At 37.1% G+C, this 13440-nt stretch overlaps 1 protein-coding gene across 1 annotated transcript; it reads left to right on the top strand.

Annotated features, from left to right (window-relative positions):
* Positions 1–499: 499 nt before the first annotated feature.
* Positions 500–11320, top strand: adprh (ADP-ribosylarginine hydrolase). The gene is made up of 8 exons (XM_007235900.3): positions 500–955; positions 2383–2497; positions 4604–4712; positions 5300–5398; positions 5669–5774; positions 7064–7330; positions 8831–9045; positions 10541–11320. Exons 1-8 carry the CDS (start codon positions 948–950, stop codon positions 10687–10689), a joined length of 1068 nt encoding a protein of 355 aa, XP_007235962.2. The 5' UTR covers positions 500–947; the 3' UTR covers positions 10690–11320.
* Positions 11321–13440: the final 2120 nt, after the last annotated feature.

The following is a 13440-nucleotide window of genomic DNA, read 5'->3' as shown; positions in this document are numbered from 1 at the left end:
CTCCATTTGGGAAATGGGACAGCTGATCCCTTTTAATAGGCTATTGACTACTGACTACCAATCACAACCCTCGCTTTGATCACCCTAATACTGCCCAGCCAATCACAGCTGCTGCAAGCAGACAGCTCATATACCTCCACCAGGGAAAATATTACATTTCTAAAATGTTATGAATTATTTGTCAGTCAGATAAATACAGGAGCCTTTTCTGTTTTTTAATTGTTAATTGTTTTCATTTAGTTTACTTATTTTTAATTTGTTCATAAGTGATGATAAATGTTCTGCTGTTATGTAAGTTTTGGGATTTTTTTTATTAAGTTGTATTATTTATACAGACTTATTATTAGTAAACAACATTCAATAACTAAATAAATTAATAAATAATTAAGTTATTAAGAAAACAGTGTGTCCCCATTATTTAATTATTATATTTTTTTATTGCTGTAACTGTGTATTGATTAAGCTGCTGGCTGTAGTTTAATGATTACAGCAGGTGAGCGCCCTCTGCTGGTCGTGTTCACTTTTACAGCCTGCAGAAAGTTTACAGCACAGTTTAAACTCTGGGCTGCAGATTAGATTTCTGTATATTTAACAATCCGTTTTGAGCAGCAGAGACTGAAACATTTCCTTGAACTGAAGATTCGTTAGTCTGTAAAGTTCCTCCGGGTTTAGTGCTGGTTAGCAGCTTCAGTAATCCGGAGTCAAACCCGGTTTGGTCTATATTTAACTAACTAAACAGGACGGACTTTAGCGGAATAACCACAAACAGAGCAAAACTACCGAAGCGAGAGAGCACGCTTCACCCCGGGGTCCAGCGCAGCTACTTTTACATAAATACAGAAACATCTGAAGACTTAAATCAGAAGGAACCCGAGTCTGGGTCCAGGGCACTTTCCTGCTCCGCCTACCCGCCTGACAAATCGCTGAACTCGGCTACAAACCCAAGCATGGCCCGGTGAGCTAGCGGGGAGTTTTACTCACATATTTAACCTAAAATCAGCTGTTTTCCTTTTAGATTGCTCCAATAAATGATTCACATAATGATTTAATAATATTCAACGTCCAAATTTATATCGTTATTTATAACAGGTCAATCTGATCAAACTTATTTAGTAAAGATATAAAAAATGAGTTTAGTCACGTTATGGGGTTCATTTGCATAACGCCACACAATTTGTAAAAATGTCTCAAATTAATGTTAAAAAATTGTATAATTATGTAAAATGTATATAAAATGTTTTTTATATAAAATAATTATGCTAGAATATATTTTAATTATAAGATGATTTGTTATCCTAAGGATTTATAAAATAAATGAAATGATCATTTTGTCAGTGTGTCAGCAAAGGGTGTAGTGTAAAGTAGATGATTACATTTATTAGTAGTGGTTTCCAAAAATATTTGGACATATAGTGGATATCATTTACGATTGTCATATATAAAATAGGTCAGTGCTAATAGAATTAATGAAATGCATCTGTTAAATATATTTTTGTAATTTAGTTATAGTATTATTATTAGTGCTGTCAGCTGTAAATTTTAAATGAACATAAATAATCTGGAAACGCAAATTAAATTAAAAGGCTCCGCCTACTGAGGGCTGAGACACTGTCTATGTTTTTTTCTTTTTTAATTATTTCTAATTTTTCCAATTTTCTCCCAGATTTACATAACCAATTACCCAACCCACTCATTAGTAAATATAACACAAGTTAATTGTGTAACATTTACATACATTTTGAGTAAAATGCATGTTACTTAATTTTTGGCAGTAAAACATACTTCAGGAAAGCCATTAAATTGTACTAATCTTTAAGCACCTTGTGTTTTAAACTAAGTTAAATTCACTCTCTTTGTTTGGATAGAAATCAGTACATATATTCAAGTAAACATTACTTGCACTGAGTTAAGTTTACTTAACATTTTACACCCTTTATGCAAATAAATTATGACAGGAACCAATAGTAAAAATGTACTTTTGTGTAATGTACTTAAAATAATAAGTACATTTTACCCTATTTTGTTTAGTGTGTCTCAGCTGTGTATTACAGATCATACTTACTCAAAGGGTGCATTTAATTTATATATTAAAAAAAATCAAGGTGCACAATGATTAGTAATATTTAATGGCAGCAGCCAGTGGGGTTCTGATTCATATAATAAAAAAATCAATCAAAGAATATTGTTTTGATTTATCAGATTTTTTTTTTAATCAATTGACACCACATGTTATTATCGGTTGGTTATTCTGAGATTACACCAGTGTTTTAAATGTTAACTTTAATACGTTTCTGGACCTTTTTTTCAGTTCACAAAATAATTCAACTGTGTTAGGCTGGATTTAACTCAACTGTGTTTAATGCACATGTTTCCTTCCTCCAGGCCTGCGACTCTCGAGCACTACAAGGCCGGCATGTTGCTGAGTGGTGTTGGAGATGCTCTCGGCTACAGGAACCAGCTGTGGGAATACAATGAGTCTGGCCCAGTCATACACCAGGTCAGCCTAAACTGAGGGTGCTTGGTTAGCTGAAGCTTTAAGTGTTCCTTTCACTAAAGAGAACTAAGGGGCCGAGCCCAACTCCTGAAAAACAAACCTACATCATTATCCCTCTTCCACCAAACTTCTGGCAACCACCAAACCCAGACTCATTCATCGGATTGCCAGCCAGACAGAGAACATGTTTCTAGACAAAGAACATGCCTCCACTGCAACACATCTCCACAGTCCAGTGGTGGCATGCTTTACACAATTGCATCTGTTGTTCTGTATTGCATTTGGGGTGTGAGGCTTAAATGGATCTACTCGGCAGTGGAAACCCATTCCATAAAGCTCTCTACACTTTGCTGTTCTTGAGCTAATCTGAAGCTACTTGTGCGTCTCAAAAAAATTTATTACATTGAAAAAGTATGATGTATTTCAGTAATTCAGTTAAAAATGTGAAACTTATATAAATGCATTAAACACAGAGTGATCTATTTTAAGCATTAGAAGTTTAAGATCTTTGTGCACTTTTCTCCTCAGCTGACCCCGCTCTGTTATTTTACTCTGACAGAGCAAGTTGCTTTCGTTTCCAGTCGCATCCATTTGGTTATATTATTACAGAAAGTTGACTGTGGAATATTTAGTAGTTAGGAAATTTCACTATTGGACTTGCACAAGTAGTATCATATCACAGTATCAATCTGAAATTCACTGAGCTCTAGGGCTGCAACTAATGATTATTTTGGGAGTCGACTAATCTGGTGGTTATTTTTCCGATTAGTCGATTAGTCAATGATTATTTCGCCATGTACTCCAACTCTACTTGCAGTAGTCATGGCTCCTGTTTCTAGCTGTCTCTATAGCTTCAAAACAATAGAAACTGCTGATTGTGGGATTTTAATGGCCTTTAAATGTCCAAAACATTGCCTTTAAAATGTAGAAAATGCTGGTATTTAGTGAGAAAATATGTCATTTGTTGTGTTCAGACAATTTTGGAGATTGAGTGTAAACTGTGTGACAATTTTTTATAATCAACGTTGCAGATTATATCGACTAATCGTTGCAGCCCTTGTAAGTGAGTGAATACTTTTGGAAATATAGTGAAGCTCTGTAAAGAAGCATTTCCTCACATCAGATTCAGCTCTTACTGTAAATGCAGGACCATGCCCTTGGCTTTATGATCAGCAGGTGCCGAGCCTGAGGAAATTTTTTGGCTCCTTTATATGAAGTCTGGCTTTTGCAAATTCCACCTTAATTTGAAAAACAAAATCTGAATATTCAAAAGAGTATTCAAGACTACCATTCAGCTTATTATGCAGCACAAAGAGAAGGATCATTTGGAAGATACACAGCAATCTCAGATTAATGTTTGGATCAAAAAGGGCGGAGTTGGTTTACGGCTGCTGGAATCGCGTCAGATGAAACGTGTGCCTGGAATGGGAAATGTATCTAGCGTCTGGGTTTAGCCTGGCAGTATGAGTGTGCTGAGCAGATGGTGTGAGGGTGAAGACAAGCCTGTTTCTGATATGCAGAGCTGGTGGGTTTCAAATGTAATTTCTGGCCATTTATGCGTTTAACTTGAATCATTATGATTCCTTCAGCTTGTATAGGGGGGTTCAGACTGGACAGTCTGGGGCTAAGCACGTCCTGTTGTTCACCACCAGTAAGATATGTCATTTTAATGTAGTACACATTTACAGTGTGGATTTTACAGAACAGTATATAGATTTATATTTAGATTCATAGCATATATAAATCTGCAGTGTGCCCCATTTTACACCCTGCGCAAGGTGCGTTGCAATGCCCATTGCTATCTTACATCTCGCAAACTGTTTCACACCATGCACTTGCGTGTATACACTTCTGGTGTATTGCTATTTTGGCAACAGAAAACACAGGTTCACCACTGACTGATTAAAACCATGACAAACCCAACTTTTACATCAACAATAAACAGAATACAAAAACATTACATTTTTTTAATATTGCAGTGTTTTGGCATATGATAAGGTATAAAATTTATTTTATAATTTATTTATGACCATATCACCCACCCCTAGTGTTTTCAGACTCTGACAGTAAATGTTGTTTGAGTATGGACTTTATCTTATCATTTTGCAGGAACTGAAGGAGCTTGGAGGGCTGAAGAACATCACAGCTAAGCTGCCCGACTGGCCGGTCAGTGACGACACCGTCCTTCACCTGGCCACTGCTGAGGCTTTAGCCACAGGTTTCTACAAACCTTTTAAAACAGTCTAAAACTGTCAAAAAGTCAAAAATGACCCACATCCTTTCAGAATTATGCTGAATTATGTTTCAGATATGGAAAAATATAATAACGCTGTTTTCTGTCCATAGTGTACACATAAAACGACTTAATATTCTAATATACAATCTGAATAATAGTTCAGTCAGTTAAATACATTTTTTTTCATATTTGAAAATTACCTTTTAATTTCACAATCCATCCCTAAACAGTAAAATAAATCTCATAAAAAGTGTTCTAAATCCCATAAAATTAATAAAATTGAGCTCTTATTACTTTGCCTTGCCCTAATGTTCAATTTGCAGTTTTATTCCAGTGCAGTGGGCAGGGCTAAGTTCTTACTTCATTGGCTTGTAAACTTGTTTATTGGCTTCTTCATGGTCTATTCTGATGGACAACAGTCCCAGTTATTTAGTGTTATGTGCAAAAAAAAACATTTAAAAATAAAAAAGAAAATTCATGATTACCAACGTAATGGAGTCAGGGTCTGAAATGGTTAAGTTTATTCTGTGGTAAAATCTTGTTTAACTCTCTAATTTGCTTTCTTGTAGGAAAGGAAGGGGAGGAGCTTCTGCATGAAGTGGCTTCACGTTATGTGGAGGGAATGAAGGACATGGAGGGAAGAAAGCCCGGACCCTCCAGCATTCTGGGTAAAATCAGTGAGGGGAAGGTCTAAGCGATTATAGAATCACAGTCATGTAAAAACCTCTCTAAACACGTCTCTAAGACAGTAACCTAACAGGAAAGTTTCTGATTAGTTGTAGCTGTAATACATTTTAAAAAGCTGCTGATTGCAAAATTTTAGTTCAGATTTTTTAATAGCCTGGAAAATGCAGAGAAATAGATGGGAATTTAGTAAATGTTTATTTTACACATATTCTGCAGTGTTTTAATGGTATTCTTTGTGTGGTTGTTTATAGGTGTATCTCAGTTAAAACCAGGAACTGAAGGGGGGTACAGAGTGCTGTATAACCCAGAAGGCACGGGATGCGGTGCTGCTATGAGGTCTATGTGTATCGGGTTGAGGTGAGGGACAGGTTCAGTGCTACTATATTGAAGTTTAAAACTAGGCTAACACATGAATGCTCTGATCCATCTTTACATATAAACTCTGGAAAGGTTGGAGAAGCAGGGGCCTCATGTACTAAGACTTGCGTGAACTTCCTACTAAAATGTTCTGTATGCTCAGACCTGAAAAGTTCCGTACGCACAAAAAAATCCAGATTTATCAAACTGTGTGTAGGCAGAATCCCATCGCAATCAACTTGAAATCAAGCGCAAATGCACGAAAACATCACACCTGCCATGTCTCCTCCCTCAATTACGCAGAGTATAATGTTATAATAATAATAATATGCTAAAGTATAATATAATAATATATAATCTAGGCTAAGTGGAAACACGTTGAACGATTATTCCAGTAAGCCAATGAAATTGTCTGATTAATTTACTTTATTTTACCCAATAATGCTTACTACAATGTGTGCATAAATGATATATTAATAGTTGTAATATCAATGCATCGCCTCCAAGTGTCGCCAAATGACAAAAACACAATACATACGTACAAAAAAACATGCGTACACCCGAAACGAAAGTGCTGTGGGGGAATGCACTTTCTCACGTTCAAGTCAAATTTAGTACATCTGACCGTGAGCGTGAAATATGGCTTAATATGGTTAATAATATACTTTCAGTAGATATACTTAAACAATACTTAAAACAAGTAACAATAAGTTAGAATTGAATTAAACATTCCAACAAAATTTTGCTATGATTAAAAGGTTGCAGTCTGGATTGCAATACTGTGGGAATATACCAGTAAATAAACGCACGCACACACACACACACACACACACAAATGGATAGTAAACTGTTCTAAAAGTAAATAAAGCTAAACAACAAAATGGTAATAGTCAGCTCAGGAACAATGAATTACTTTCTGTTGTAATTTTATCAATAATTGGCTAATTTTTCAAAAAGAATGGTGTGGATATTTCACGTAATTTAACTTGAAATATGATGACACTTCTATAACATAACTAGGGCTGTCAACGTTAACGTGTTAAGACATGCAATTAGTCTTTAACACAAACTTCAACGTGTTATGATGGAACATTTGTTGAAGGTGGAATATGGAGCTAGACTAGTGTTCATTCATTTCCTTCATTAAACCATTCCCAAACCAAAAAAATATTCTAATTTGAAAAGCTTCAAAACAGCCTTAAGATATTATAATACAATAAAAAAAGCTCTAATCTAGCATAAATACCATCAATTTTACCAATCTAACCCTGATTCTGCTCTTGAGCCAGGTACCCACGGCCCGAGCAGCTCTCCTCACTGGTGGCCGTTGCTGTCGAGACGGGGAGAATGACCCATCCACATCCAACAGGATTCTTAGGTGCAGTCGCGTCAGCATTATTCACGGCATACGCTGTACAGCGGCGTCCAATCATGACCTGGGGGCTGGGCCTGGTGAAGGAGGCGTGTCCAGTAGCGAGGGAGTTTGTGAAAACAGCAGGATATGCCGTGAGCGAGACTGAGAGAGACTGGGGATACTTCACAGAGAAATGGGAATGGTGAGAAAGACCTTCAGTGTGGCATTTAATCTACAACAGTGATGATTAATTGATTCAGTGCCATATCCTGTATAGAGAGGAACACGAGTAGTTCTGTCTGCATTTTAGGACATCAATGACAGTCTGATCAAAGTACAAGTGCCATTTAGTATATTTCAGTACTATTTAGACTACCACCCTCTTGGTTTGAAGGAGAGTATGATCTGCACCTCTCTATTGGTTTAAAGGACAGTAGACTCTCTAACTCTCTTATGGTTTAAATGAGGATAGACTTACTTACTGAAGAGAAAAATAGACTTTTTATTCTCTTTTTTAAAGGAAGCTTTAGTCTCTCACTTTCTTTTGGTCTGAAGGAGGGTAGACTATTTTACTCTCTATTGGCTTAAAAGAGGGAAGACTCTATCTTTCTTAAAGCAGAGTGGACTCTAACTCTGTATTGGTCTAAAGGAGGTTAGACTCTATACCTCTAATGGTCTTAAGGAGGGTAGATTTTTGAACTCTCCCTTGGTTTAAAATAGGATAGACTATTTACCTCTGTTTTGGTTCAATAGAGGGTATGCTAACTGAATTTTGGTTTGAAGAAGGCATTCTTCAAACCAAAAAGGTAACCATAAAAATAGGTAGGCTAAAAACTATTGGTTTTAAAAGAAGGCAAACCCTCTATCTCTACCAGTTCTATCATCTCTAACTCTATTGGTTTAAAAGAGAGTAGACTCTACCCCCTTTTGGTTTGAAGGAGAGCAAACTGTAACTCTATATAACTCTACTGTTTTAAATGAACATAGACTCTTATCTCTTGGAGTAAAAAATAGTAACTCCTTTTTTTGAGTAGAGTAGACATTTAAACTGTTTTGGTTTAAAGGAGAATACACTCTCACTCACTTTTTATAGGATACAATATTCTCTCAAGTTCTTTTGGTTTGAAGTGGAGTAGACTTTCTATATCACTCTAAATCTCTCTTGGAGCAGTCTAGAATTGTATACTGAGAAAAGTATATGGATGTGTCAGGTGATTATGTTCCTCATATATAATTTTAAAAGACAATGTTTTTTCCAGACTCTTAATCTTAATTAATACTAGAGCTTGAACTGAATTGAACTGATTTTTCATTAGCTGTTTACACTGAGATATACAGGTGCATATCTCCTATAGACTTCAGAGTTCAGGTAGGAGCCCTTTATCAGAATCTTGCTTAGGGCCCCATGGAAGTGCGCACCAGCTCTTCTAATGAACTTTGCCTCAATAATAACCATTATGTGTTCTTATCAAGGAGAGCCAAGGCAATTAACACATAAAATATAATTTAATCAATTTAAAAATAGGTTTTAATAATAAACTAAAGACTTTGTGTTGACAGTATTTTTATTGAGTGTGAGAACAAGGTCTTTTAGACTGCATTATAATCATGAATGTGTAAAATGTAAAATTATTTAACTCCAATTAGGTTAAAAGATTAAAACCAACTAATAAACTCATCCAGCTCGTTTTATTTCTCTCAGGTATCTTGATTTGAGGGGATTGTCTTCAGGATCTGGTCCAGTGCGATGGCCAGAGCAGTACGGCCCTGCTGAACGTGACGAGGCCTACAAGAGCTTCAGTCTGTCTGGGTGGGCAGGACGCAGTGGCCATGATGCACCAATGATAGCACTGGATGCCCTGCTTGGGGCGGGCTCAGACTGGGAGGAGCTAATGAGTCAGGCGGGATTCCATGGAGGTCAGCATTTCTTTGATTATTTGTTATTGCACACAGAACCACAATAATGATTCAAATGGTCTGTAAACAGCATACTTAGATTACATAGATCAAATAAATGTCATAAGGCTGGATGTCAGCTTAGTTTTTCTACAACCAGTTAAATTCCTTCATTTTATTCCACTTAACCTATCACATGGATATCAATGGATTGTCCTCAGAAACTCAGTGTTCAGAAAGGATCCTCACAGATTAGCTCAGTTTTGCTACATTAAGAGCAGCAGTCTTTTGTGCTGTGTCTGTAGTGACAGACTGAGTGAGTATGAATGAGTATCAGGTGTTACGGCATGGGCTCGTCCACACCCCGCAACATAAAAGAGGGACACCACTCGAGAGTTTTGAGTTTTAAACAAAGGATAATTTTATTAAATCAATTTGAAAATATAAATGAATTCAAAATGTCTAGGGTATATATGCAATGTTAGTCGTGAGTGAGTGGATGTATGTTGCGTCAGTAAGTGATAAATGTAGATGCAAAGGGAAGGAGGAGAGTGAAGAGGGGGGAAAGAAAGAGAAATCACGGAGCCTGCAGGAGAAAGAAAAAGAAACGTGCCTACACACAGAAAGAAGGTGCTGCCTTGAGAGAAACAAACCCCCACCTTATATGCCATCCACCTGCTCAGGTGAACTCAAGAACTAATTAGACCAATCAGGCCTAGCCCTGCCCGTGCACTGGCAGAGTAGTACCTGAAGGGGGACCATGGGGTCGTCACACAAGTTAGGGATGAAGAGTCTTTACAAGGCTTGTTAGTTTTACAGTAGTTTAGTTTTGAGTCAGATAAGAGACGTACATTTATTCTCGGATAAGTTAACAACGTAATTATCCTGACAGGCCTGTCTTAGGTTCTTGTATGAATATTGGGCTACTTTCACATTACCAGGCTGAAGTGACTAAAATCTGATTTTTTTGCCTAAAGTGGCTCAAATTTGATTTTTTCATGGCTGTGTGAACGTGCCAAATCCGTACGCATCTGATCAATTGCAACATGAAAGTGAACGGTCATAACGGAATTTATGCAGCTTTTTGCTTTTACGCATGTGCTACATTTTTCTCTCTCATATCCACACAAGAGAGAAACATGTATCTCTTGGTGCAGCTGTAGCTGTAAAAACAGCAAAAGCAAACCACCTGGTCTTTTTCACCTCCTCAACCTGAACATGTACTTCAGACCAGCTGCTTACTCTCCACTCCAGCAAAAGTCAAAATAGCCAAATCCAGTCTGAGCAAAAAATGTTATTTGAGCAATGTGGCTTTTAATGGAATATAATGTGTGGCTTATTTGACTATAAAACATGGAGGTGCATTCATCTTTGGCTCCTTTTGCCAAGTAGGATATAGAACCTATTATTAATAGTTTTTGTACAGCTTCCCTAATTAACTGGGTATTAAAGTGCCTGTAAATGTGGATTATATTACTGCAGATTTATATTATATAATTATGTTTACTGTGTGCAGGAGACAGTGACAGCACTGCTGTGATCGCCTGCTGCTGTTGGGGGCTGCTGTACGGAACAGAGGGGGTTCCAGAGTGTAACTACAGCAGCCTGGAGTACAGGGACCGACTGGAGAACAGTGCGGAGAAACTTTACGCACTGTCACACTGAAGCACAGTAGAAACTCACTGTTCTGCACAGAAGATTGGTTCTATAGTTTTTTAGACTATAACACTATTTATAGAACACAAGACTATGTAGCCCTGTGTCTTATTAAAAAGCTAGTCTGTGATTGTACCTTTTTAATGTCTTAAATTCTACATTAAATGTGGAATTTGTGGAATCTGTAATTATTAAGACAGAAAACTATGACTATTTGTTTGTTCAGGTATTAATTAGAGCTGCTGAATGTATTGTTGTGTAGCAGCATGGCTCTTTACACAAATTGTGCCGTTGTGCAGGTGGTTAAAGTGGTTCTGTACCCTTAAAATAAACGGGTTCAGTATGCTGGTGGGGAAGCCCTGCCTCGATGAGGAGATCTGTGCAAGTGCAGTAACCAGAGTTTTTTTTGGGTATTAAGGTGCCAAACTGTTCAAACGACTGAAGTTTTTGTCAGATTTTATCAGTGATTTAAAATATGTTGTTTAATGGACAGAAGGCTGGTGTTGTATGAGTGAATAGAACTGCTCGCCAGAGGAACTGACTTGCCTGTATGTTAAAATGTGACCTACAGTTTAGGTTGCTGTAAATGAATTAAATAAATGTTAACAAACATGATTAAACTATAAATGTTCGCACCTTATTTTTGTTAAATTCATTAATAATATTGTCAATTTCGTTCCCAACATTCTGCCATAATCTGCAATAATTCTGCCAATTTCTTCAAGCACGCCACAAACAGTTTATGCTTGCAGAAATGGCTTCTTTCACATCACTCTCTCATACAGCTTCTCCTTGTGCAAAGTGCGCTGTATTGTTGACCGATGCACAGTGACACCATCTGCAGCAAGATGATGCTGCAGCTCTTTGGAGGTGGTCTGTGGATTGTCCTTGACTGTTCTCACCATTCTTCTTCTCTGCCTTTCTGATATTTTTCTTGGCCTGCCACTTCTGGGCTTAACAAGAACTGTCCCTGAGGTCTTCCATTTCCTTACCATGTTCCTCACAGTGGAAACTGACAGGTTAAATCTCCGAGACAACTTTTTGTATCCTTCCCCTGAACAACTATGTTGAACAATCTTTGTTTTTAGATCATTTGAGAGTTGTTTTGATGAGCCCATGATGCCACTCTTCAGAGGAGATTCAAATAGGAGAACAACTTGCAATTGGCCACCTTAAATACCTTTTCTCATGATTGGATACACCTGGCTATGAAGTTCAAAGCTCAATGAGGTTACCAAACCAATTTTGTGCTTCAGTAAGTCAGTAAAAAGTAGTTAGGGGTATTCAAATCAATAAAATGATAAGGGTGCCCATACTTTTGCACCGGTCAAATTTTGATTTAATGCATTTTGCACATTTTCTGTTAGTACAATAAACCTAATTTCAATACTGAAATATTACTGTGTCCATCAGTTATTAGATATATCAAACTGAAATGGCTGTTACAAACACCCAAATATTTACAACTAAAAATGATTAAGATTAATAGGGGTGCCCAAACTTTTTCATATGACTATGTAAATAAACTCACCCTCACTGTAGATTAGGTTAATAATAAATTCTTAATGCTACAAGAACAAAGTCTGTATATCATGAATGGATTGTTTAAATGCAGACCAGCAGGGGGAATAACCACCCCCAGTTTTTAGAAGTTGACACTGCCCTGCTGTGCTCTAACAGAAAATCAGTCTCTGTATTCACCATCATCACTCCCTTCAGTAAGAACGCACTGAACGCTAAGGAGCTCAGATTTTATGCCCTCTGATTTTAGCTGACTCCACCCTCAGCTCAAATTTACAAAATGCTAAAACACACACACACACACACACACATATATATATATATATATATATAGTGATCTACGGCCTTAGGGGCGTGGCAGAACAAGGAGTTACGCGGAAACATCATCCTGACCTATAGCACAGGTGTACCTTTGAGGACACTGCAGAGGTGGAAAAGACTGCAACAATAAAAGCATTTTTGATAGTTAGGAAAATGGAAGCAGGTCTGGTATGTTTTACCTTTCACTTCAAAAGGAACACAGTTCAGCTAATAATAGAAAATATTGTTTATATTGTTTCGTACCTCTTTAAAAACACTGGAATCCAGTCAGTAAACAGCAGCGGAAATAACAGGTGTGTATTGACCAGCTAATGACCAGGTTCAGAGAACAAAAGATATCTTAAGAGGTCATGAATTTACAATTTAAACACAGATTATGATAACGGACACTGCAGAAAAGGAGCAGACAGTAAAAACGAGTCTATGTGCCAAGGCAAATTGTAAACAAACTACTGACCAATCAGCTGGTTTGAAAACTAGTTGTTGGTGGAAAGTACTTAAATATCTGTAGTTTTTTTCCCCCCAGGGTTGGATAATATTGGATTACATGTAACAGCATTCCAAAATCAGGATACAATTAAAGAACAGTAAGTGTAATCTGTTTAAGTGAGAATGTGAGTACGTAGATTAGAGGTACTAACATAACAGTCCAATAGATCACTACTCTTACCATGTCTGTTTCTGATCCAGTGAGTAACGCCTGGCTCCCAATTCAGGATGTTTAAAATCTTGAAACTGATTTTGAAAACGTCACAAAGATTTGCTTCACCAATTTTCCTGTCTTTAAAATGTCTTGGTCATCACCAATCCCCTGTAGCTCTGGTGGCTTCTTTCATGGAAGCAAATTCTGATGCAGTTCTGATTCTGATGCAAACTTATGGAAAAGTACCATGATCACCTTTTTTAGGAGTGCTCACA

The sequence above is a fragment of the Astyanax mexicanus genome, chromosome 15 (assembly GCF_023375975.1).
Source record: "Astyanax mexicanus isolate ESR-SI-001 chromosome 15, AstMex3_surface, whole genome shotgun sequence".
Lineage (NCBI taxonomy): Eukaryota > Metazoa > Chordata > Actinopteri > Characiformes > Acestrorhamphidae > Astyanax > Astyanax mexicanus.
The sequence above is the reverse complement of the archived record's forward strand: the minus strand, read 5'-3'. Positions and strand labels throughout refer to the sequence as shown.

What these genes read in the sequence shown, in the direction of transcription:
- adprh (XM_007235900.3), top strand. An exon ending in CTGGCCCAGTCATACACCAG is followed by an intron (nt 2,498 to 4,603) that starts GTCAGCCTAAAC and finishes ATCATTTTGCAG; the next exon opens with GAACTGAAGGAGCTTGGAGG. An exon ending in CGGACCCTCCAGCATTCTGG is followed by an intron (nt 5,399 to 5,668) that starts GTAAAATCAGTG and finishes GGTTGTTTATAG; the next exon opens with GTGTATCTCAGTTAAAACCA.